Source organism: Periplaneta americana, chromosome 4 (assembly GCF_040183065.1).
Source record: "Periplaneta americana isolate PAMFEO1 chromosome 4, P.americana_PAMFEO1_priV1, whole genome shotgun sequence".
NCBI lineage: Eukaryota > Metazoa > Arthropoda > Insecta > Blattodea > Blattidae > Periplaneta > Periplaneta americana.
Window position 1 is genome coordinate 125181450 of NC_091120.1, and position 27483 is coordinate 125208932.

At 36.0% G+C, this 27483-nt stretch overlaps 1 protein-coding gene across 1 annotated transcript in view; it reads left to right on the forward strand.

Moving 5' to 3' along the window:
- Positions 1 to 27483, forward strand: part of LOC138698951 (antichymotrypsin-2-like) — a 33649-nt gene that overhangs the window by 434 nt on the left and 5732 nt on the right. Inside the window, exons 2-7 of the mRNA XM_069825147.1 lie at positions 1985 to 2109; positions 4745 to 4921; positions 8846 to 9059; positions 11055 to 11269; positions 11454 to 11648; positions 17356 to 17491. Of these exons, the coding sequence (XP_069681248.1) occupies positions 1985 to 2109; positions 4745 to 4921; positions 8846 to 9059; positions 11055 to 11269; positions 11454 to 11648; positions 17356 to 17491 (1062 nt within the window). The remainder of the gene's footprint in view (positions 1 to 1984; positions 2110 to 4744; positions 4922 to 8845; positions 9060 to 11054; positions 11270 to 11453; positions 11649 to 17355; positions 17492 to 27483) is intronic.

A 27483-nucleotide genomic window follows, 5' to 3' on the forward strand; every position in this document is an offset into this window, starting at 1 on the left:
AATGCCGGTGAAAGGAGTCCGGGGTCCAGCATCGAAAGTTACCCAGCATTTGCTCGTATTGGGTTGAGGGAAAACCCCGGAAAAAACCTCAACCAGGTAACTTGCCCCGACCGGGATTCGAACCCGGGCCACCTGGTTCCGCGGCCAGACGCGCTGACCGTTACTCCACAGGTGTGGACTATTTATGGTTAAGATGTGGCGGTCAAGCTACAAAAAGTGTTGTTTTTAATTATGATTTTACCTATTTTCTGGTAGAAATGTCTCTCTAGTGACCAAAGATCCGTATGCTACTAAGATTGTGAAATTACTTTCGCAATATTTCTTCCGTAATGTGTGATACTTAGCATTGCGTTGATTATAAACTTTTCCGCAAAGTTAGCTCATATCAGTTGGAGGATCATGAAGGAGGCAGTCCACACCTGTGGAGTAACGGTCAGCGCGTCTGGCTGTGAAACTAGGTGGCCCGGGTTCGAATCCCGGTCGGGGCAAGTTACCTGGTTGAGGTTTTTTCCGGGGTTTTCCTTCAACCCAATACAAGCAAATGCTGGGTAACTTTCGGTGCTGGACCCCGGACTCATTTCACCGGCATTATCACCTTCATATCATTCAGACGCTAAATAACCTAGATGTTGATACAGCGTCGTAAAATAACCCAATAAAATAAAAAATAAAAATAAAAAATGGAGGAGGCAGAACCCAATGTGCGCGGTTTGTGCGACGTTTGTCAATGGATGGTTTTGGAATTTTCAAAGGGTCATTGTCGATTATGAAAGACTGCGATCTTTTCTGTGAAGATATGGCGTGTATTATTTTCTGTTAAATGTGTTTGTGGAAATAATGGAACTGTAGAATAAGCAATATTTCGTAAGGTCGGGGATCAGTGACCGCTTAGGTTTGGTTTCGTTTGTTCAGGCTTTTGGTTTCTCTTGCATGTTCGTTCTTTGATAGATACGGAGGTTGACACAGTAGATAGAGTTTTCTCGTAAGGTCGAATACTACTGACAGGTTGGGTTTGGTTTGTTTAGGTTATAATATTGTGTTACGTTTGTGAAAAGTAAGATAATTGGACAAGTACATTATTTTACCTTATTTTCTTAGAGTTATCCATTTTTAGCCATTTTTTAAATTTGGAGTTGACCAATCACAGTACACACGGGAGTGACGTCTCATTTAAGTTTCTTCATGGGTTAGATGAGGAGATTGCAAAGTGACATTAAACCGAGGTATGTGACAAGGTTACTAGGTTAGTGAGGGGATTATTTAAGTGATATGAGACCGAGGAATTGTGTAGTGTGGGGAGATACAGAAGTTTCACCATTTCGAGACGTTCACTAAAATACACCTATTCAACATCCTTGACACAATGAAGTGGTTTTTGCATATTCTTTATAAATTTATATTCGTCTATCTGTGTACAGAAATTTCCCACAATCTGTAGAATGGGTTTTGTACAAATGCAGTGTATACCGGTCAGTTCGTCGAAATTCGTATAATAATGTTATTTAAAAATGAAAAGTTTCTGTTTTTAAAAATATCATAAAATAGCTACACACATTATCTTCTTGTTCACATGCAGAGTGGAAGTGACATAGGACTAATTGCGCGGTTTAAAGGGAGCAATAGAATTCATTAAATAAATAAAAACCTGTTATACGTTTTGTAATTAAGTGTTTGATTAATTGGAAAATAAGGCTGAAATTCTGTGTACTTTGGCAACACGTCGCCGTCATAGCCTGTAATATTAGTAACAAGTAGAGCTACTGTACACTAAGTTTAGCGGTGTTACCTAGGCTTTATGTAATTACATCATCCGAAAAAATATTTTATTATTATTGCCACGAATAATATCAATATTAGGCCTACTCAGTTTTATTATACAGTAACTTTATTTTTGTAAGGTGTCACATCTTACATTTTAAATTTCCAACCATTCCAGATCATGGGCCAAAAAGAAAATGTTCTCATTCAAATAATTTCATTTCAGCTTTGATATCAGTTCTGTGTTTAATTTCAAAAACAGAAGCCAGGCCACGAATTAGGAAAGACAATGGAGTCATCAATACACTGGTCAGAGATGCTACCAATACCTTCTCCATCAATCTATTCAAGGTAAGAAAAGGGAAATAAGAAAATATACATTTTTTTTTATTTCCATAGAAGTAGTACGTAATTAGTAAATTACCATATTTACTTCTCGTAAAGCTCTTGCAAAGAAATCGATTTCCACAACAATATTTCAGTAATTGTGATAGCGAAAAGTCAGTTGATTTTGCCGTGTCGTCTGTGTATGTGTACAATTTCTCCTCATAAATTATTGCGACAACTTGTGTACCTCAGTACCTATATTTCGTTCCATAATGTCTGACAGAAATGTAAACATTGCCGGCAGAGGAGGCGAACAGTATAATTGTTATTCAACCAATGACAGAGGTTTCATTCCACGCTTATCTTGAAGTTGGGTGGGGGTAGAACGTTTCAGACTGCCCAACTTCAATACAAGCGTAGAATGAGGCCTCTGCCTTTGGTTGAATAACAATTATACTGCTCTCTCCTCTGTCGGCAATGTTTACATCTTCTGTCAGACATTATGGAACGAAGTATAGAAGCCAATTCATCCGAAAAATATGCATATAAAAATGTCAATTGTTATTCTAATTACAAAATAAAGTTATAGCAAAAAGGCATAACGTTATCTTCATTACTTTGACACAATTTACATTGTCAAATGAATCGGTGTAAACCTACGCCCATGAAAGTTTTTCATTGGTGGAAATGGATTTTGAAACTTTCAGGTTGCCACTATTAGGAAGCTTATGGTTAAGAGCTGACTTAGAGTGGTAGTTGAAGGTGTAAAAATTCAAAAGGAAATACAAGTAGGCCTATTCAAAGTGCAGAACAGTTGGACATAAAAGATCAGATGTATAGTATGTGGACGAAATTAACGAAAATGTGTTTCATCGTCGTTATCATTATTGTCATCGTCATCATTACCACCACCACCACCACCACCATCGTCGTCATCATCGCATCTTCTCTCCCATAATCTCTCAGTGCAGCATATCAGCAGCTTTTTTAGGCGGAAATAAACATTTTAATTAGAATGATCTGTAGTTGAGGAATACATGTGACCCGTCTTCAGTATCAATAAACATACTACAGTGTACGTAGGTATTTCACGGAGTAAATTATTGGCCTACACTCAAGAAGAATCAATATTGTATAGGATGTCCGACAAGTTCCGCAGCATAGGCGATATTATAAAATTTGTTGTGTGCGGAGTTGGCTCGACGAGAACTTCCGTAATCGGTGGATAGGACACAGAGGACCCAGAGTATAGTCTCCAAGGTCACCAGATTTAAACTCCCTTGACTTTGCCCTATGGAGTTACCTTAAGGCAGTGCTTTCCAAACTTTTTTATGTGGCGACACCCTAGCAAACTATAAAAATTCAGTGCGTCACCTTATCCCTCAAATGAAAATATTCCACACATTAGTAGGCTACTTATACACCCTTCATAAAATGAATAAGATAAACATACATATTTCCAGTATTGTTAACATATTATATGAGGCTAAAGAAACATTTACATAGAGTTCTAAGATGAGGAAACCAATCACATTTATTTTCACTCTTGGTTTTAATTTTTTTGTTGTTCACATGTACTTGGCGAATCTTACAAATGTATTTTATGTTTAGACGAATATGGGATAAATTCATTCAGCATTTTTAAACTGCCACGTTTCACTGTTTTGATATTGGTCATCATTGCTTCGCAATAATATGTCGTTGAAAACTGCAACAAAACCATAAGAGCCCATTTAGCAAGATACGGAAAATCTTCAAGTGAAATCCAGAATCTGTCCAAATCATCTCTTTAGTGTTTTAACTTCAAATTCTTATCATTTTTAATCTCTGCCAATTCTTCTTCTGCTAAGGAAAGTCCACTAACTTCAGATGACAAAAATTGATTTCTTATCCAGTCATAAGCATTTGTGTTCAGATCTGGAAAGTAACTTTCGAGTTTATCTGTGAGTAATGTCAAATAGTTGTAAATTGAATAATTTATTTCGTTCTTCGAATCACAGTGAGATGTATTTGGGAACATTTCATAGCTGTCCTCTTTCACTTTCCGAGACCAAATTGCTAACTTGTCTCGTAAGGCAGATATTTTGTCTGTTGCAGTTAAGATATTCTCATCCTTATCTTGCAGACTAGACTTACACTTGTATACTATAACTATACGCACATCTATGCATCTGTCAAGGATACGTATCTACAAGGCAGCTAGGTAAGCAAGAGGTGACCAGCGATTTTCTTACTTCATTTCAATTATCATGAGTTAATAGCTCAAAATAATGAAATATACCAGACAATTCACGACATCCCATAAACCTTCAGAAAGTTCTGCCTTAAGGGAAAGACGTGAAGATTCGTGTTCTGCAAATCTACAAACACGGATCGAGGAAAGGTGTCGTGAAACCACTGTTGATATGTTACCCCTCATTCTCAATAGCATGAAGTTTCACCTCCAAACATGTTATGAACTTAGAGGCGCTCATATCGAGCACATATTACAATTTACCCTATGACGCGGGACTTGTCGGACATCTTGTGTACTGTATCCTGCACATACTTAGTAATGGTAATGTACTGTTATCTTAATTAACATAGAAATAGCATCAATGATGTTAATAATTTTATTGCAATATTTTTAGTGATTTGTGTATGTATATTCACAACACAGGCAGTGATGGATGGCACCCCTGGAAACGTCATTATCTCTCCAGTTAGTGTGTCCACTCTGTTGGCACTGATACAGCAAGGTGCCCTCAACAACAGCAGAAGACAGTTGTCGCAGGTGCTGTTTTCTGGTCCACGACAATTGAAAGAAGGTTACAGAAAACTTATTCCTGATCTCTTGGTAAGCATGTATACAATACTACAGTATACTTTAGAACTGTTATGTTATTAAAGTATCCCTTTATCACAAGAAATCAATTTTCTTGCTCGGTATAATTTTGACTCAAGTCTCTATTATGGCACAATGACTCTTCAAGGAGGAAGATAGGTACACATTTGTTTTCTCAGAAACTATAGGTCCTTGGGAAATAAAAATTGGCATGCCTAATATGCACTATCTGCAGATCAATAAGCAATTTCAATGTTTTTGAATATCTAATAATATATTTTTTTTAATTATGGAAATCTGTTGAGTATTTTGTTCAGCCAGACTGTGTTAACCTCATAACTGAAAAGTACTTGCATTTTAAAGAAAAATGTGCATGCATATTATACAGAGTGATTCACGAGGATTTACCGCCACTTACGCAGCTTATTTCTGAAGACATTCTGAGCAAAAGATGTCATATGGACATGTGTCCTAATCTCAATATTTTCAGAGTTACACTAATTTGAAGTTGTTAGTAAAATACCTTTTCTCTTTAGTTTTAAGAGTAAAATAATTTTACAAATAGAAAATGAACTATTCAGAAGTATCATTTCTTTAATTGGCTAGTGTTCTGAAACTAAAAATGTGTTGTTAATTGCTTTGTATAGATTTTGTTTTTCAATTTTTAACTAAAAATTGCATCATTCTTACGCACTTACTACAACAATTGTTACAAATCATATGACTTCAGGAACTTGATTCCTTACAGTTTAATTCTGCATTCTAATGTACAGCCTTAAAGAATTTACGAGAGTGGCGTGATTCGTAACAATTGTGACGTGCGTAATAAAAATGTAATTTTGTAGTTAAAAATCGAAAAAAAAATCTGTACGAAGCAACTATGGAATTCACAACATATTTTTAGCTTCAGAATATTAGCTAATTAAATAAATAATACTCCTGAATAGTTCATTCTTTATCTGTAACATTCTTTCACTCTTAAAACTAAAAAATAATGGTATTTTTACAAACAACTTCAAATTAGTGTAACTGTGAAAATATTGAGAATAGGACCCATGTTTATATGATATTTTTTGCTCAAAATTTATTTGGAAATATGCTCCGTAAGTGCCGACAACTCTTCGTGAATCACTCCGTATAGTTCTCCCGTAAGAACAACATACTGTAAGACATTAATTATTAAAGAATGTATAGCTTATTTTAAAAAAATAGCATTATTTTTATACTAAATAAAATGAAAACAAAAGTAATCAATAATAATAATAATAATAATAATGATAATTATAACATTCTTTTCAGCCACCGACGTAGCTCAGTCGACTAATGTGCTAGCCTGTCAATCCAGAGTTGCGCTTGGGTGTGGGTTCGATTCCCGCTTGGGCTGATTACCTGGTTTGGGTTTTTTCTGGGGTTTATCCTAACCGTATGGCAAATGTCGGGTAATTATGGTGAATCCTCGGTCTCATCTCGCCAAATACAATTTCGCTATCACCAATTCCATCGACGCTAAATAACTTAGTAGTTGATACAGCGTCGTTAAAATAACAAACTAAAAAACATTGTTTTCATGCTGATTTTTTTTTAAATTTTCATTAACAATATTATTTTAATTAACTAACAATAATGTACATTCTACATTAAAAGAGTATGTTGTTCATATGGGAGAACAACATAAGCATGCAAAGTTTCATTAAAATATCCCGGAAACGCAGCCCAGTTGAACAAAATACTAAACAAATTTTCATAATTAAAAATAAAATAACTATTAGGTATTCAAAACATTAAATTTTCTTAGTGATGTATAGATATTAGATAGCATACCAATTTTTATTTCCAAAGGACTTACAGATTCTGAGTGGAAAATACTGATATATAATATATAATTATACGAGCGAAATGTTTACCTCACCCTTTAAAAATATCGTAGCTTTCATACAAATCATCGGCCTCGGTAGCGTAGTTGGTATAGCGCTGGCCTTCTATGCTCGAAGTTGTGAGTTCAATCCCGGCCCAGGTCGATGACATTTAAGTGTGTTTAAATGCGACAGGCTCATATCAGTAGATTTACTGCGGAACAAAATTCCGGCACACCGGCGACGTTGTTATAACCTCTGCAGTTGCGAGCATCGTTAAATAAACCAAATTTAGAATTTTTTTTCATACAAAGCGGGCACGGTGAATCCACCTTCATGTCACCGTGTTACAGCAACGTGGTCCCACTGCGTCAAACCGTTATCGTGATATCATTCAGTCTATAACGTGTTTTCCCACACCACGACACCTCAACGTGCTTACGCATGGTTTCAGTCTTCACTTTGCATTACAATGAAAACCAACATAAAAAGAAACTTATGTCTTGTAGAAGAAAGGTCTGTTTTATGAGACAGAAGTCTTCTCAAAGATTACAAAAAGTCATAATTTTACCGTGGCTGTCTCTGTTTGGAGATATGTGTGCTGCCAAGTGAATGGAAAAATTTGAATCTTTTAATAATATAGATAAAAACGAATTTGGTAAGTTCACATTTTCTTTTTCAAGACAGCATATTTAGGAAGGAAGAATTCATAATAAATTAATTTTGTTCCATTTCAAAATAGCAGACAAATGTATTTTAAATAGTGTGCCATACAAAAAATCTTCACGTAAGCTACAGTTACTTAGAAATTTAGTATTGCACAGAACAAGTTCCTTTTTACAAAACATTTTACTAGGATTCCTCTACAGTCCTTTAAATTTGTGTTCTTTCATAAGTATGGCACAAACAAAAACTGAAATATGCATAATAAAACAAGAAGTATGCAATATCCACATTTTTGTACGGTTTACTATATTTTTCAAGAAAAAAAATTTGACAATATGTAGGCCCTATACTTTATTTCTTGTATACGACCTTACTTGTTCTTGTTGCAAATCACAACTAACAACTTTCCAAGGTTCTCTATTGTCGTACTTTGTTATCTACAAGGACATTTTTGATTGCTGTAAATGATTTTTCAACATCGCATGAGGCTACTGGACAAAATTTTAGAGCACAAGTTGTGAGTTTGTAAGATCCAGGTTAAGCAAGCCACACTTTCTCGGTACAAAACCTTCTTTTCTTTGAACACAGTGCTGTAACCAGAGTTTTATTTACAAATGTACATTGGGTCCTCGTGCGTAGGAAATGTGTTTTGTTATGAACTCTATTACTTTCAGTAATTTTGCAGAAGGCATCACGAACGAACGCACTATAAAAAACCGCACACAAAATACAATAAAATCACGCACTTGTCACTCGGACTGCTGGCTTGCCAACTTATGTTAGAATAAGTGAAACGGTGAAAGGTGAGTAGGAATGTGTTTTCAGATGGGTATAGATGTTTGGAAATGCTTCTTGTTGTTCGGTAGTTCAATAGAACAAAAGCAGGGATTGATTGTTTTGGTTTTTTCACAGCTACTCTTCATATGCAAGAAATCACTTAGTGATTTAAGACGGCGCTCATTCCGTCGGATCCCGGCCACTTAGTCACTCGTAATGAGTGCACCTCTGCACATTAGTGCGTTGGACATTGTGCCACTGTCACACATTTGTGACACAGTGCATGAGGGTTGGCCACTAAAGGGAAACTAAGAGGTGGAGCTTAAACTGAGAGGATTCAATTTGGCATCGGAATTGGAATCCGGTGTGGTTTAGGGAGTAGAGCGTCAGCACGTAGAGCTGAAAACCCGGGTTCGAATCCCGGTGCCGAAGAGAATTTTTCTCCGCTCCACTGATCCTTCAGCACTTTAAAAACATATTTTAAATGTATACTACATCAGTTCTGGGTGATTGTTTTTCCTGATTATAACAAATTATGCAAAAAAATCTAAATAAATTACTACTCAGGGCAGTTATCTTGTACGAGTACCGGTAATGGTGAAAGTTCACAAATATAATTGTTCTACGTATTTACTTTCAGAAAGCAGGTGAGAACGGAACCCTGGAATTTGCCAACGGAGCATTCCTTATGGAAGGATTTGAGATTTTACAAGAGTTCAAAAAAGTATTGTCAGAAGACTTTGTATCACATCTAGAAACTGTAAACTTCTCTGAGAGCAAAGAAGCCGCCAACACAATTAATTCTTGGGTTGCAAAGCATACACATAACCGAATTAAAACACTTATTTCTCCAGGTAAAAAACAAACAGTTTTCATAAATAAGACTACATCGCATGGGTAAAAGGCAGAACTTTTACTAACGTTGTTGATTATACGTAACTTTATTTTTGTATATTATTATTACTAATATGCAACATCTTGTCTCTCGTCCAGCAACAGGCATGCTTATACGACTGGCATAGACAGCTTTATTATTGATTCAGAACTTCCTGCGTATTTTTACTGATATAATTTTGATTAATAATATGCACACAAATTGTATTCCTATTCCATAATGAGTGCTCACCTGTATTAGGGCCTATAGTTAATCAAAATAGCGTCTGTCTGCCTTCACATATTCCTGGCTTTTTTGATAAAATTGTTATTCACTCCCTAAAAACAGTGTACATAAGAATAACCCCCACACTGTAGACAAACTTGAGACTAGATATAATAAGAGGAATTGCAAAGGCTACGGAAATAAAACTTTTGTGTATGAATAACATCATCGAAAAAATAGGGGCCTAGATATCGAGAATGTGTGAATGCAGACGGACAACACTTTGAACAGATCCTACAACCACAGATGGATTTAAAATTAGACTATCCTACGCTATAGTCCAGTCATTGCAAAACTTTCTGAATGCTTGACCCAGTTTTGGGCGAGACTTCTGTTCGCGACCCTTTACTAGCGTAACGGTCCTTGACGCTATCCGAAAAATATAAGTCCCTATGAAATTGTAAACATCTACAATTTTGCTCAAAATTAGTGGATACCACCCGAAGTACGATTTAAACAACAGCTCTTTTATTATTTCCCGGAAGAAACTAAAAACAATTAGGAAAGTCACAGATGGATACGGAATCCGCTTTCAGAGAGCCGCGTTCAACTAGTTTAAATACAAAAAAAGAAGAACAAACTCATTGAATTTTGTAGCCTACCTATAGGTGCAATATTGAAATAACATGTTTTTCCCCACAGCATGGACAAGTTTCTCGTTAAAGGAATAACCCGAGTTTGTAAAAGAAACTCTTAGATTTTTTTATAACATTTGCAACCTCATATTTATGCAAAATAAGTTTCTCGTCTATGACTGTTTGTGATTGAAAGCGACAAATCCCCTTGAACTTAAAAATGATATCACTGAGTATATACAACACTTAGTCCAAATTTGAGACGCTATAGGCACATTTATCAACAGTAATCTCACTAGAGGTTTTGATTTATCTAGAGAAAATCAAAACTCGAGTGGGATTTAATTGACTATTACACGATTAGAAGAAAGTATATAAATATTAGAAGAAATAAAGTACTTTAATACAATAAAATAAATATTAATTGACTTACTAAAATCTATTTCACTAATGTCACCTTCATCAAAATATTTAAACGGAGCCGCCATTTTCAATCGACTATCTATGCGGAAAACAAATTACGATCGCAAAGTATGTTTTATAGTACCGTAAAGAATTTGCAGTTTGAAATGTTGGCAAACAAAGAAACAAGTGCTATGGTAGTGATAAGAACAAACAAATGCTAGGGAAGCGGTAAAATTAAACAAATGCTAGGGAAGCGATAAAATTGTGCGATAAGCAGCCATGATTAGTTGAAAGACGTCCTTTCGTACCGTTTTATTGGTCAAAAGTAGTATGACGTTGTAAAAGTGATATAGTCACATTAATTAATGTTTACTTTATAACTGCTGATTTTTTATTTTTATATTAAACGTTTATGTTTGTAAATATGAAATAAATGTATGTACATGCCGTTTTTTGTTTTATTTTATAAATAATCTCGCGACCTCCTCAGCTCTTTAAATGACTCCCCCAGGGGTGGCGACCCCACTTTGGGAACCACTGCTGTAACCTGAAGGCCGCAAGTTCAAGGGGCACAAAGAAACGAGACACTAAAGAGGCAGAAGTGAGAAAGGCTAATAATAATAATAATAATAATAATAATAATAATAATAATAATAATAAACGACTTTAACATTGTTAATTTTAAAAACTATTATACAACTGTATTCCAGAATCATTATCTTCAGACACACGCCTTGTTTTGGCAAATGCCATTTACTTCAAGGACTTGTGGAAGACCCCTTTCATTGAAAAATATACTAGAGATGAATCTTTCTATACGCAAGATGGTAGTGAAATCAAAGTTCCTATGATGCATCTCGATGGTTCATTAAAAATGGATTTTATTGAAAGTCTGAAATCACAATGGGTAGAAATTCCTTTCAAGGTGAGTAGGAGTCTATATTGTTAGTTTCTGTTTCTTTTTATAAATAATATTAGTAACAATGATGCTGATAGTAACAGTAATAATAATAATAATAATAGTAATAATAATAATATAATAAGTAAGCTATATACAAATATGTTTATCCAAAATGAGTTTATGTTTATTGCTCATTTCACTTTGACAGGGTGACCAGTTCTCCTTCCTGGTTATAATGCCTTATAATGAAAACGGACTGGATGAACTTTTAAAGCAGTTTACAGCCCAACACCTCAACGATATCATCAGCAACTTGAAAAATACTTACGAAAATAAAATATATTTATCATTACCTAAGTTCAAGTTGAGTACAACGACTCCTTTAGTTCCAGTTCTGAAACAAGTAAGTGAAACGCCAGTTATCACTTTCTTCCTCTCACGCTTCAAATCCATCACACAACATTACACTTTATTTATTATCCAATACAAATAAAATCTTATTTTATTTAAAATTAGAAATTGATACATATTTGGTATACATTTCAATACATTTATAAGCTAAAGTTTTGTTATGATCTGTTTAAAAATTAAATGTGTATCCTGTAACGCTTATTCTGAGATAACAGATTTGCAAGTAGGATTTCACATACACATACATAATAAAGAAGTGAGTTCATATTGTTCATATCAAAACAGGGAACAGCCAAACAACGTACTACACGGTATGGTTATCACTTCTACCTATGCACTGCAGATTGTCTTCAATACGAAAACTATGACATTTCTCCAAATTTTCGTATCCAATGAAAAAATTAGTCGGCAAAATACTCTTACTCCCGTTGGTCATACGTGAATTTTTCATTGTTATTTTCCACAAATGCCTTGTGAAACAATTTTTGGCATTTTTCAACACACTGAACACAAAGTTCTCTAGCATTGTCATCGTAGTAATACCCACTACACGCGACACAATAGGTCTTTTTGGATTGTCCAGATTGTTTGATGAACTAGCTCCCTCCCTCTACACATCAAGCATTAGATGGCTTCCTTCTGTGGAAAAGCCTAACTTCTTTTTGTTGTTTAGTTTCCTTCAGCCGTTTCCTATAGGTTTCAGAGTCTGAGTCTAGCAGATTTCTCTTTTGTCACCAGATGGAAGTGTTATCAGCGGAACTGGCGACAGTTCTTCAAAGGAAGTATCTGTAGGTGAGGAATTAGGCAAGCCTTAATGTCCTTGTGTAAATGGTGTCTGTGGTGTTCTAGGGGGTGTGGTAAGGTCTTCAACGCAAATTTCACATCAATTTTTGACTACAACTCAAACGGGGCCCTTTAGACCAACCCCGCCATAAATCGTTTAATAACGATGATCATCTCAGTGGGTGAGAGGTTAACCAAGAACAAAAATATATTTAAACATTTACCTATTAAATTCGTTGTATAAAATGGTAATAACAATGATAAACTTTAACAAAAAACAACAAATGTAAATATATATCTATATATGAGGTATGTAGGTATATATAATATAGAAGTCTATAAACTTAACATGGACATAGAATAGCCATATGAAAATGGTTGAGCCGAAAAGAGAGGTTAATGACCAAGAAAACAGATAACATAGAAAAGGTTAAACCCCGAAGTATTTGGAACAGTCGAAAATAAAAGAATAGATCGAACGGTAAAGAAAACAGCTCAGGACGTACCGGAAACTGGATGCCAAAACTAATGAAACTTTCACTCACATTCGTTATAACAAATTAGAAATTACAACAAAATCCCATATCAAATATCACTCCAAAAATCCCACGCTAACTCAAACACAATAGACTGAATACAATCAGTGAAAGCACTATCAATATGAGCTGAACTCAGACCTGACTTTAACGATTGTAAGTGAAAACTCCTTAAGGAAATAATATTAGATATCGAATGGGATTAGATAAAGGAAATAATATTAATAAATATGAAAATAATGTAACAATCTCACTAAATTTCTAAGCCCAGTGTATTCCCGCAAGGCACGGCAGTTTCCGTATCACGTCCAGCTGAAACTTCATAGCAGAGACCATTGTTCACGCTCCTTCCACGTATCGACGCTGGGACCCGGCAAGATCATACCACCTCTTGTCACGATACCTCTCGCTGCAACAGACTAAAGGCTGGTTCACAATAAACCGGGAACGGGAACGACAACGAGAACGAGAACGGAAATAATGTTAAAATAAATGTATTTAAATGTGAACATTCACAATAGTTAATTGTGAATGCTCACATTTAAATACATTCATTTTAACATTATTTCCGTTCTCGTTTCCGTTCCCGGTTTATTGTGAACCAGCCTTAAGCCTGACCACTTCGAAACTACTCGTTCGGGTACCTCTCGCAGGCTGTCAGCTCACCTGTCACTCCCCGCCCGGTCAGTAGAAACCGACGTTAACGGAAAAATTAAAAAAAAAAAACACCAATAAGAGAACAGAAAAAAAATAACGAATCAGAATCAGCTATCAATCAACGAATCATCTCGCTCTTCATATCGATTAAAGAAATTAGACGGGAATTGGCGTATAAGAAGGAGCCATCTATGAGAAAAGATAGAAGACAAAAGAAACAGGTACAGTGGATAAGGCAAAAGAAAAAAATCAATACTGCAAACAGGGGGTGCCGAAAATAAAACGGCACACAACCAAGTCATACTCAAACATGTTATCCTGCAGTACGTCAGGATGTCAATTCTCTTAAGTCATTAATTGTTAATCCTTTAGAATCAAGGCGAAGAATATGTCGAACTAATTGATATTGCTATTTTTCGATATAATTGCAAATTAATATATTATATTTAATTAAGATTTGTTCAGTGGAAGATGAGTAGTTTCATACATGCAGGCGGACACACAGACAGAAAAACAGATAGACGGACAAAGTGACTCTAAAAATCTCTACTAAGACCACACACAAACATTTTTATAGCGACAGCCCCCAGGTCATCTAAGAAGGACCATAAGCGAAATCGACGCATGTCGAGATCTCCCCAAAGCATAGTATCGAAATCTCCCTTAGATACACCTTCATTCAAAAGACAATAGCAAACCCAAAACAAAGATACTTTTTAAGCACCTTTACTAACCTGTAAAATGTATATACAATAATTTGTACATCTACTAATATCAAGCATATCCAATCAAAGTACAATAAACTAAAGATGGTTTATTATATTTCTTGATCGAAAAGAAAAGTGTAACTCACATGTATCGTGTTTATTGCCTATTTTTGAACGTAAAACACAAGTTGGTGCCACGAATGTCACTTACACAGAGATTACAAACACAGTTAACACAGATCTAATGTAGTTCGAACTTTTTCACTAGGAACAGTGCTTGCAATGGCTACATTTCTTGAAAGTGTTGAAATCTCTCAAAACGACCCAAATGTTTCTGAATGCTTCAACTTTGACTCACAGTATTGCTGGATATCTGAAAATTAAATTTATGTGTTACTTCATACTATTGCTAGTTATTCAGTTTTTAAATTTAAGTAAAATTAAACATTGGAATAAGGTACAAAATTACATGTGCGATCGTATTCTCTATGACTCACAATTTCTGGTGGCAGTCCTAATCAGCTACTGTACGCACTAGAAAAATATTATGATATTGCAATACGATATGGTTCAATACACATGTTAAAAAAAGTGAAGCTTCTGTTAATATTCATAACTTTCGGTGTAACATAGCTTAAACCAAGTCTTAACAAAATGCTGGAACACAACCCAACTTCGAACACAAATAATGCAAGCAAGTATTAAGATTTTACTGATACTTCGGCTTCATAACACGATATTACTATAGGCTACCCAAATTTGAAATGTGGCTTTGGTGAGTTTTCACAAAAGCGAAAAATTTATTTTAAAAATAATTACAATATGACGTAAGAACGGCATAAAACATAAGAATGTGAGAAAAAAGTGCAATCTGGCAACTCTATTTAGATTTAAAATCATATTATTTATAATCATACAATATTTATAGCTGCCATGGTGCTCTAGTGGCGAAAGCTCTCGACTTAGCTATTGTGGACGGGTTCAATCCCCGGCATATACAGCTCAGTTACTTTATGGTGACAGCTCGTCGACGCGAGAGAGGAGAAGGTTCGACTGTGGGAGGGAGACCGATCCGAGCAGGAGCGAATGGAGGGAGGAAAATACAGTCATATCAGAAATGAAGTTTCACGTTGCAGCGTCTGCATAATTTTGAGCTCCTGTGACTGTGTTCACTTCATACTCTGGAACAATAGTCACTAATAAACACTAATGTGGAAATGCAATGAGCAGCAGTGCGGAACAATAGTCACTAATAAACACTAATGTGGAAATGCAATGAGCAGCAGTGCGGAACAATAGTCACTAATAAACACTAATGTGGAAATGCAATGAGCAGCAGTGCGGAACAATAGTCACTAATAAACACAATGAGCAGCAGTTCGGAACAATAGTCACTAATAAACACTAATGTGGAAATACAATGAGCAGCAGTGCGGAACAATAGTCACTAATACACACTAATGTGGAAATACAATGAGCAGCAATCGAATCACTATATTTAACAATTAATCACTAATTAACAATGAAATATACTCATGCGGAAATACCGGTAATGTTCATCAGTGCTTCACTGTTACCTTTCCCATCATCATCATCATCATCATCATCATCATCATCATCATCATCATCAATGTAAAAGATGGAGCGGCCTTCTTCCCTATACTTCTTTATTTTCCTCAAATACTGCAAACTTTTGGCCCTAATGCTGTGATGCTCCACCAGAATTTAGCGATTATTTTGTGTTTTTTTTTCTAATAAAATCCTAATTTCATAATAACTTTCCTCGAAGTCGAGATACCTCCCTGTAAGTCGATAGTCTTTCAATTTCAATAATATTTTTTTTTAAGTGTGGGCCGCTGTTCTGTGAAATATAGAACTCGTGCTATGATTTGTCTTATGACAGCTTCATTAAAGTTTTCCACAGTTGATTTTGGCGCCGATTATCAATGTCTTTAGTCTCCCTTATTATTTGGCTAACACAGCTCTCAGATACAGCGGTAAACTCTGCTACAAGTTTTCCAACATTTATTACGTTTTTTCTTCCGGCGCTATCTTCATAAAGCGCTGCACGTTGCTCACGACTTCTCGCGACTGCGAATGAAATACCCGACCTTTCAATTTACTTCTAACAGGCAGCATTTTCACAAACAGAAAATAGCAGTGAATCTAGACAATAAATACTACACACTAAACAATACAAAACATAAGCACAACAATTATTTAAGTAACTAAATGAAATGTACGTAACAAACACACTAAATTGCAACATAGAAGACCGTGGTGGTGTAGTAAGTCCTTAGCGCGACTGTACGCCCACACTAACGCTCCCGAGATAGGACCGCTAGCGCAGCCAGGGGAAGACTAAAATGAACACCCCTTCGAACAAGCAGTGAACTCGCCCAAACCACTGCGACGGCAGCCCAGAGCTGTCGCCATAAAGTAACTGGCCTGTACCTGATTTATACTTCGTGTTGGACAAGCCCATAGTCCAGGTAACATAGGAGTTTTCTCCGAAAGTTCCGGTTTCCCTGTGGCATTCTAAAAAATCATCATCATCATCATCATCATCATCATCATCATCATCATCATCATCTCGTTTCATTGTGGGTATAACGCAGACTGGTCTCCTATGAGTCACTATGGACAACGACTCTGTTGGTGAATTGGTCGTCACAACTGGCTTCATATGAGTGAATGATGAACCTGTCATTAGAAAAAAATACTTTACAAGTTATAAGTTATACTATAGGCCTACCTATGAGTGTGCTTTTAGAATATATAACATAAATATAGCAAATTATTTTATGTAGTAAGAATAATTATCTTTATAAATTAAAATTGATTAATGCATTCCATGTACGGAGAAGAAATTGAGAAGCCTTAGATCATCAATGCATTGGTTGTTTCACATATTTTAAGTTTTATATGTAATTAGTAATTGTAACCAAATCAATTCAGCCTTATATTGTATTCGTGTATCAGGCCTATATTAAAGCAATGATAACTGAATTTTCAGCTCGGTCTGATAGATGTCTTTAACATGAACTCCAATATCAATGGTATCTCTAAAGAGCATCTTGAAGTGTCTGACGTAATTCAGAAAGCTGAAATCGAGGTGGATGAAAAAGGAGTCAAAGCAACTGCAGCAACAGGTAAGATAAATATGGAATTTCTTTCACTTGCAGATACCTTCAGGCAGGGGCGTATTTTGCGGGCTACCGGGGCTACCGGCGGTAGCCCAAGGAAATTACAAAAGAAAAAGTTTATAATATAACATAATGTAATAATTTTGTATTATTAGTTTTATCATAGTAATTAAAATTAAAGCAATTATTAGATATATTTTGTGTAATAATAGGGTCAGCGGTAGCCCAAACCCTTTAACCAGTATACGCCCCTGCGCTTCAGGAGGCTGCAAATTGTATGAAGACTCATTAACATAATTTATTATTATTGATGTCAGTATGTTTAACATATTATGTGTACATGGGTTAATTTTATGTAACATTGTATATACGCGCAATATATTATTAACTTGAAGTGCACTTCAAGTTACAGAAACATATGAAGACTCCACTGCAAGAATGATGGATGTCTCTTTCTTGTCGAAAATGAACCAAGACTGTCAATGCATAGCTTAAGACATATAGAATGTACATACAGAGTTATATGGCATTAACACTGATAGTCATTGTCCAGTAATGATCGGAAAATCAGAGTTAAGCTTTGAGCGCTAAGCATTTCAAACTTTCAATTGCTTCTCCTGCAAAATGTATTCCAAATGACATCCATCATTCTTGCAGTGGACTCTTCATATATTACTACCTGTTGTAATCAGCATTATGGCCAGTACCAGAAAAAATGGCTCGAACTCTTGGAGATCGCTTCATAGCGCGATTCACATGACAACGTTCGTCGTATGTATTTTGGACCTTGATCTTCGTGAAGATATGTTTCGTCTCAGTAGCTCACGCGGCTAGAGCATTAACCTACTTTTCATGCGGAAGGAAGCGGGTTCGAGTCCTATGTCCGAGAGGTTTTCGTATATTTCCGATATTTCAGTTTAACAAAAAGTGGAATAACTACTACCCAAATTCTATGAGTTGTTAGGCTTGGCCTCGCCTGAAAAAACGAAAACCAGGATATTAAAATAAAGATATTATCTTCTTCGAACAAAATAAAGGTACACATAATTATGCAACAAAACAAAAAGAAAACAAACATGTGAAGGTAATACTTTGTCCATATACCATCGGCTTCTATCGTAGCCTTGATTCTTCTCAGCATGGAATCTACGAGTTCGCATAAATAGTCATTCTGGGGAGGTCATTGCCAACGTTATGAACTTGACCCCAGAGCTCGGTTGTATTCCGAAGTTTCTGGTGCCTAAATAATTCGTGCTTCTCTTTTTCAATTCCAACCTTACATTTTCGATGACAATTAAACCTGATGGCCTGAAAGGCCATCGGATCACTTCGATTTCTGAAACCATGTTTGAACGTCTTCAGAAGTGTTATCCTGTTGGAACCTTAATTGTCCTTGGGATAACGTTCTCGTGCGATAGGGAGCAACATGTTTTTCAAAAGGTGGATATACCGCGGCGAACGCATCCGGACATAGCCACGCTCTTTAAGACATCTGTCCTATCAAGAGAGATACTCAAAACCAAGTCTTTTACAATAAAATTATACTGACACTATATACCTTGCAATCTAATAAAATTGTGTCTTTTTCTTTTGACTGTTGGAACAATACCATCCTGTCTATAAAATATTCTGAATAGTACACTTCGCGGTAAAAAGAATGGACTGTTAGAAAAGCGAAGTTCTACGACGCAGTTAGAAAAGCGAAGTTCTACGGCGCGGTCCACATGCGTAAACGAACTGCACTTGAAGACTTCGTTGTGAAAGTTGTTCGTCTACAAGGTAGACAACCGTACGAGGTGTGTGTGTGGCGTAAAGGTAACATGTCTATTTTCTATAAAAGATATCGTGGGTTTGCGTCCCGTTAGAAAAAAGTTATTTTTATTTTAGTTTTTATTTGATTTATTTTAAATGCTGAATAGCATTTGTTAATAAACTTCATTACGCCGTTTTGCAAAAATATTATTGCCCATCACTAATGAGCTACTAATAAGCGAGACCCGGCCTGCATAAATAAAAATAATAGTTGTTTCACTTCCTAAATAGAGGCATAAACACATCAATGAAAATAAATAAACACGAGTGAGTGAGTGAGTGAGTGAGTGAGTGAGTGAGTGAGTGAGTGAGTGAGTGAGTGAGTGAGTGAGTGAGTGAGTGAGTGAGTAAAGAAAGAGGCCTATGGTAGGGACTAGTATCATGTCCACAAATACTTGCGTCAACAATTACCCTCATGGAGTCCACAACATTATGAAGCAGGTCTATCCGAACACTGGACATTATCTTATACATATTATAATATTGAAGCCGGAGCCTATGAGAGAACCATCTAATCATCGAGGTATGAGTGTTGTGGCCTCAATGAGCAGTCTATTTAGTAAAATAATAACTTCGAGGATCGAGAAGAGCATATCCTCCCATACTGTATTCAAAAGAACATACAGGTTTTACTGCAGGAAAATCCCGTTTAGACAATATATTTATACTTCGGCAGGTCATGGAGAAAAGAACGGTAAAAGGGCAGGAAAATGTATATATGTAGGCCTGGAAAAGGAACATGATTCAGTCCCAGTCTCTAAACACTGAGAACCAATGAGAAATGTGAATATAAGAGAACTCCTCATCAAGAAAATGTAACAGTGACTCCCATAAACATTCGGTTTTGTAAAATTTGAAAGCATTGATCTGTCATTACTCTTAATTTATTTGTGATCTTGTTCGTAATAAACGAAATAATTACAACATTAACATTTCAGGAAATGTATAATTCCGTATCAAACACAAAACGAAATTATTTTGTCCATATTATAAATTAAATAGATAACTGAAAACCTTTACTTAAAAAACGTAATATTATGTACTTATAAATATTCGGTTTTCACTTTGGTACTGCATTTTGTGTCCATCAGTGTTTAGTCTGAAGTAGTTATGGGGTAAAACGTGATTTTTCACTCACTGGTGAAGCAGTGACAGCTCGTTTTCGATCACGGCGATTTTAACCAGTGATCCAGTGATTAGAGGCGATTTTCAGTTGCCAGTGATGACGACAGACCTGAGCTATAGAGCGGCCTTGAATCAGCTGATCACTGGTAGAGCAGTGATCTAGTGAGTGGAGGCGATTGGGAGTGAGTTCTCACTACGAAGTGCGACCAGTCAACTGTTTTGAATTAATATTGGAGAATGTGATCTTATGGGTCCATTGACAATGCAGAGAAAAGCAGAACTCAGAAAAAATATATTATGATGAAATCAGACACATTAGTTGAGATTATTTTCGGAATTTAAAAATAAAAATATTTAACTTAAATATTACCGATATTATGTAATTTTCATTTGGCAGCATACGTAATAAAGGTAGCGTTAGTAGGCATGCATTGTTACATTAACCATAATAATTCTAGCCTCACCTTCCATTTTATTCACAAGTTCCACAGTTATTTAGTCTGGTGAAACGATTATAATATAGGTAAATATTAATGGCAAAATGTTCTTTACCTTATCTGGCTTTTATGATATGTATATAATGATGAACACGTGGCTTTAGTTTTTGCAGGTACAAATACTTTCAAAATAAAAATCTTTTGATGCTTGCCAGTATATTCTAGTGCGCTGTTGTAGCCCCCATTCTTCTGGTTATTTAACGACGCTGTATCAACTACTTGGTTATTTAGTGTCGATGGAATTGGTGATGACATGGTATTTGCCGAGATGAGGTCGAGGATTCGCAATAAGTTACCTAACATTCGCCTTACGGTTGAAAAAAACTGGGGAAAATTCCGAACCAGGTAATCAGCCCAAGCGGGAATCGAACCCACGCCTGAGTGCAACTCCGGAACAGCAGGAAAACATGCTACCGCCTGAGCTACGCCGGTGGGGGCCACTAGACCTAATTAATTTTCATTTGAATGAAAAAAAAATCCGACTTTTTAATTGCGCTTCTGCAATTCCACCATGCTGACTAGTGAAATTTTTGCCTCACTGGTGAGCCACCATTTCCACCATGCTGACTAGTGAAATTTTTGCCTCACTGGTGAGCCACCATAACATTTTTAAAGCCCCGCTAATCTGCTAATTGCCAACATAACATGCGAGAGGTCCAGGATGAAATAATAGACAAATGGTGGTTTCCCTAGTATTGCTTTCATGGACCTCTAGACTGTTATATTTGAAACAAGAAGGGCAGAAGGGCTACAACAGTGCATTAGAATATAACTACACTATAGCTATCGAACGATTTTTATGTTGAAAGTGTTTGCGGCTGCAAAGTAAAACAACTGTTTATGAATACATTCATCTCACAGGAGTCATAAATTGGTAATTATTCATAAAAGCTACTCTTGCACAATTTTTATACCCCTACACATGTTAAAAATTATCAAAACTTTAAAATCTTCAAAGTTTCCTGGGCCGCCGGGTAAAATTAATAACCTAGTTCTCAAAAATGTACCATACAAAGTTATGGCACATCACTAAGTTTTTCAACTTAGCACTGAAATTTCAATATTTTCCTTTATCACAAATCATCACAATCTTAAAAAGAAAAAAAAATCCATGTAATATCAAGCAGTTCAAAAATTACTTAACAGGTGGCAGAAGACTGCAAGTAAGACATTGAGCAATATGTTGAAATCACCAGGAAATAGTGGTATGTTACAGTTGCTTATGGTGCAGTGAGTAAATCACCGCTTGATCACTGTTTCACTGGTTAACGAACAGTTCACTCACTGGAGTGAAAGTGATTTTTTAATCACCGGTGAAAAATCGCTGCTAGTGATTTTTCCTTCCATCTCTAGTCTGAAGCCCCTTGTGACGCAAAACGGCGTTCAGACGCTTTGGCATACAAGATACTAACTTCTGTATATAATTAGAACTAATGCTATTCCATTCTTCCAACAGTCCTCTCTTTAGTTCCGCAGCTGAGGTAATTGGTGAAGTTCGTATCCTGGCGGTCTAGTTCGTCCCACAAATTTTCAATCGGATTGAAATCCAGTGACTGCGCGGGGTTCGAATAACCTTAGAACAGTTGTACAGCAGCCAGAAATTGTTAACCTGGTAAAACTTGAATGTTTCCAGTATCCCCAATTTTTCAGCACTTTTCCGCAAATTGTCTTTAAGCAATTGTAAATAGTTATGCTTGTCCATAAAACCGTCAATAAACACCAACTCTCCAACTCCACGAGCAGAAATATACCCCCAAACCATCACACCTCCTTCACCATGCTTCACAGTTGGTTGAAGGTTTATTTTTTGTAGCTCTTGATTAGGTCTTCGCCACATCATCGTCCTCCCATTTGACCCAAAAACTTTGTAGGGACTCTCATCAGCGAAGATAACATCATTCCACTAATTTCTGTCCCTTTTGAATGTACTCCTTAGCAAAGTTTAGTCTCCTCCTCCTATTTACTTCACTGATGTATGGTTTCTTCCTGGCTACTCTTCCATTAAAGTCTTCTGTTTTAAGTGTCCTCCTAATTGTTTGTGGACGGACCTGCTTGTCCCACTCCTCATTCACTTGTGCGGCAATGTGTGGTGCAGATAATCTTGGGTTTATCTTTATTTTTCTAATTATAGCACGTTCTTCTTTCTCGGTTAATTTTTTTGGTCGACCTGGTGGTGGTACAATTCCACTCTGTCTTTATTTTTGTTGATTAAAGTTCTCGTTAACACTTTGTTAAAAACATAAAATTTACACTGTCACACGTTAAAAGTGTTTTTATTTTTGTATCTCCTAATGAAGTCACCAACAGTACTCTTTGGAATATGTAACATTTCTGTTTACTTACGGGCTTTGACATGATGAAATATGCAACATTGCCTTATTTGAAATATAGTGTTTCGTCCTTTTCGACTCATTTGCCTGTGATGTGTTATTTAAGTAAGCAGTGCACTACTACCCGGATGAACGACCTTTAGAATATTGAATGTGTCTCCTGTGTTCGTAAATAAGGTAACATCAGGTGAAAGGGGGTGAAACCGAATGTTTATGAGCGGTGACATCTGTTTTACTGACTGTAGGCCTAAATAAACATTTTTTCCATATCATACAATGCAGGCACAATATTCTACGTTGATCGTAATCTAAAAATAGGACCTACATGCGTATTTTCAAAAAATAAATTACTGCAATAATATTGTTTATATGTGACAGAAATGCAAGCCAAAGACAATTAATTCGACAAAACCGAATCTTAATGGAAGTTACTGTACATGAATTGTAGAGCATGTACCAAACGCGTGGAAGTTGTATCCCCAGCGTTCAGGACATTTAAAGGGTTGAGGTAAGGTTGTGGAATGTCGCCATCTTTATTTAAGATTCACTTGAAGTAGTGCTGGCATAGTGGAATGTCTATTGTAGATGTATGGAAATTGAGATAGAAAATAGTGCTATTCATTCAATATTTTTTGCAGACGACCAAAGGATTACCGCACAAGATCGGATTGATGAAATATAATTTGAACTGGTAATGGAAAGTACGGGAAAATGGCTGAACAGATTTTAATGACTGACTCCTCATTTTGAAGCTTGGCATCTAAATATATGCGGAAAAATAGTAGTTTTCAGTGAAATATCAATTTTCCTACATTATTTTCCTATTTTTCGAAATGCATCTGCCGTCAGTTTTGACAACTAATAGCTTTTCAGAATAAGACAAAACACAAACACTATAATAAACATTATCACACGAAGGCCATGACCTGCAGGATTGCTGACATATTAAGGCTGAGCGCACACAGGAAGAGATGAGATTGTCAGAGACAAAGAGGCCCCGACAAAATGTCAAGAGACTAAATATCTTGCTTCAAATCTTGCTTCTCTCAGTTTCAATCATTATGGCATATCATGAAGACGTGCCTATTATTTTATATTATTACCTGCTGTGTTTTGACGAAAAGCCAGTTCGCGAGTTTTCGATATGTTACAGTGAGAACGCGAAATGCATCAAAATCCGAAGTTTCTAGGAAATTCTAGTTCTGACAAAGCTCTTTAGGAAATTCCAGTTTTCACTTACATAATTCAGTTACATCTAGAAATAACTTTACTAAAAAAGACTTTAGGAAATTGGTACTTGCACATGAACATTAATATTGCTGCTGTTGCTGTTGTTGTTGCTGTTGTTGCTGTTATTGTTGAAACACAAAATAGTTTCATTAGCGACATTTCTGGCACTTGTTCTCGTGCCAAGAAAATTTGATGATATACATCAAATTCGGATCTGAAAGAAAGCATTATATACTGGGTGTTGATGAAATTAACTACACTATCAGTATTTAAAGTTCAGTGAATCTACCTGCAATATAGTTTATTCAAAATTCCATCCTTTTTTCCAATTCTATACAAGTAAACGTCATTTCACTCAAGCAAAAGTTCTATAAGGTATCTCAAGTCAGCCTTTCCCCTTTTGACATCTGGAATGCGTATTATGATGTCACTTGGTATACCATCTGGAGGATGTGTTGCATCTCAGAAATCAGCTTCATTCTTTTCTTTAAATTTTCTTGGATTTCCTTTCTGACTTGAGAGATGTTTGACGATGTACTAGCTAGCATCAGCTCTTCTTCTTCTTCCTCTTCCTCCTCCTGTGCTTCTCTTTCTTCCTGTTCTGCATTAATCTGCTTATTTTTTCAAGTTCATCATATCTTCATACACATTTTTAATAATATCAGGCGGCAAAGATAATGAATAAACTATACTGCATTTAGGTTAAAAATTGATAGTGTAGTTAATTTCATCAACATCCGGCACATAACACTTCTTTCAGATCCGAATTTGATGTATTTTTCTTAACACGAGAACATGTGCCTGATGCAGAAATTTCGCTGAGGACTGCAGCAAAGAAAGAAGTCATCGGAAGCGGGCAAGGGTTCGTCCGTTGTGCTTGCAAAAATAAATTGTGATTCAAAGTGGTTCTTGTGTGTGAAAAAGAACATTCTCTGCAACTCTGAACGTCACAATAGCATGCCTTGTTGCAACAAGTGACTTGTGAGACAAAAAAAAATAATAATATTGAGTTCTGTAACATTTTTCAACAACATCCACCTCTCTTTCGGCATGTGGCCGTGAGGCCAGCAGCCGGCTGGTCGGTCTTGGCCCTTCATGGACTGTAGCGCCACGGAATTCAACAACAAGAATAGTAATGTTTAAGCATCCCATAACGTAATTATGTGTGTAATAAAAGTATTTTGTCTTTCAACAACAACAATGACCATAGTAATAAATGTTCACATGCAAGTATCAATTTCCTAAAGTATTTTTAGTAAATTATTTTTTTAGATGTAACTGAATTATGTTAAATGAAAACTAGAATTTCCTCGGGTTTTGACGGTTTCGCGTTCTGAAATCGTTACAACGGGTTTTTACTAATAACAATCAGTTATTTCTAGATGTAACTTAATCATATTAGTCAAAACTAGAATTTCCTAAAGAGCCATAGTTATTTCTAGAAGTAACTAAATTATATAAGTGAAAAATAGAATTTCCTAAAAAGCTTTGTCAGAACTAGAACTTCCTAAAAACTTTGGATTTTGACGGATTTAGAGTTCTGACTGTAACAGATAGATCCCATCAACCAAAAGGGGAACCTTACAAATTTTTTAGATGAACTTCGAGAAGATCATAAAAAATTCAACTTCACACGAATGAGTGTACAAAGTTTTGACTATTTAATTCCATTGTAGTACTGATGCACGACAATGACACTGAAATGAAATTAATCTGAATCTCCTTTTGATACAAGGCATTGCTGATAATATGAAATATTGAAAGCAGAAGTACGCGCATGCGCAAACTGAACTGTCTCTAGTTTCATCGAGATGAGACATAATTCCAGGCACCTTCACTGTTTTGCCTCAAACAGTCTCTGACAGCCTGAGACAAGCGTCTCTCTGTTGTGCGGCTGATCCATAACAAACCATGTTAACTTTAACCTCGAGTCAGCCCGACAAAAATGACTCGTCTCAAGCTGTCTCGCCTCTTCCTGTGTCCTGGGGCCTTAGAGCTCAGATTCTCTGACATCACAATGCCAACATGTCCATCGTCATTTATGTAATTTTTTAGAACGTCTCTATATTGGTTCTCAAAAATTTCAAGCCTTACTATTTAAAAAAGAATTTACAGATCTGATTGTCTGGTGTGTAATTTTCTGAGTATAGATGTGTATTGGATATTAAAAACTACAAAACTTAAGAAGGTTTGATGACATTATTGCCACTAAAAATGAAATATATTATAGTTAATGCCATTACGTATTTGCCACTAATTAGGCCTATATGTTATATTGATAATATGTAAGTGAAACCTTTTGGCGTTATATAAGTAGACGTAGAAAATATCTTAAATTAGATCTTCATTTCTATAATTTACTGAGTGACGGCTATATAGGCCTAATCAATTGTAGAGGAAGTCGGTTCGCTTGGTGCAAGTCAGGAGATAGTAACGTGTAGAGGAAGCAATGATCTGTGTTAAACCGGTGAATAAGTGTGCGTAATAGTGAAATGGAGGACAGTACACTAAAACAAGTCCTAATGGCAATGAAGGAGAGCATGGAAGAGTTAAAAAAGAAGATGGAAGAAATACAACTGAAAACAAAATTCTAAAAAGCAAATGGGATCACTTTGAGGAGGTGAAGAGGAAAAAAAAAACTTGTTATTTTTTGGAATAGAAGAAAAGGAGATAGAACAGAACATCGATACATATGAGAAGATATTAAGAGTGTGTTGGGAGTGTTTTGGTATGGACGTGAGCGATGGACAAGTAGAGGAAGCATTTAGAGTAGGAAAGAAGCAAACACAAAATTCAGAACAACTTAAGCCAACATTAATCAAATTTAAGAGCGTGGTTACGAAGGAGAAGATTATGAAGAATAGAAGGATGCTAGGGAACACAATGATCAGAATAGATAACGATTGGAGTTACGAATTGAGAAGTAGAAGAAGGGTTTTAATCCCTTTTCTTAAAGCAGCACGAAGAAATGGATAATTCGCGAGACTTATCAAGGACAAAATTA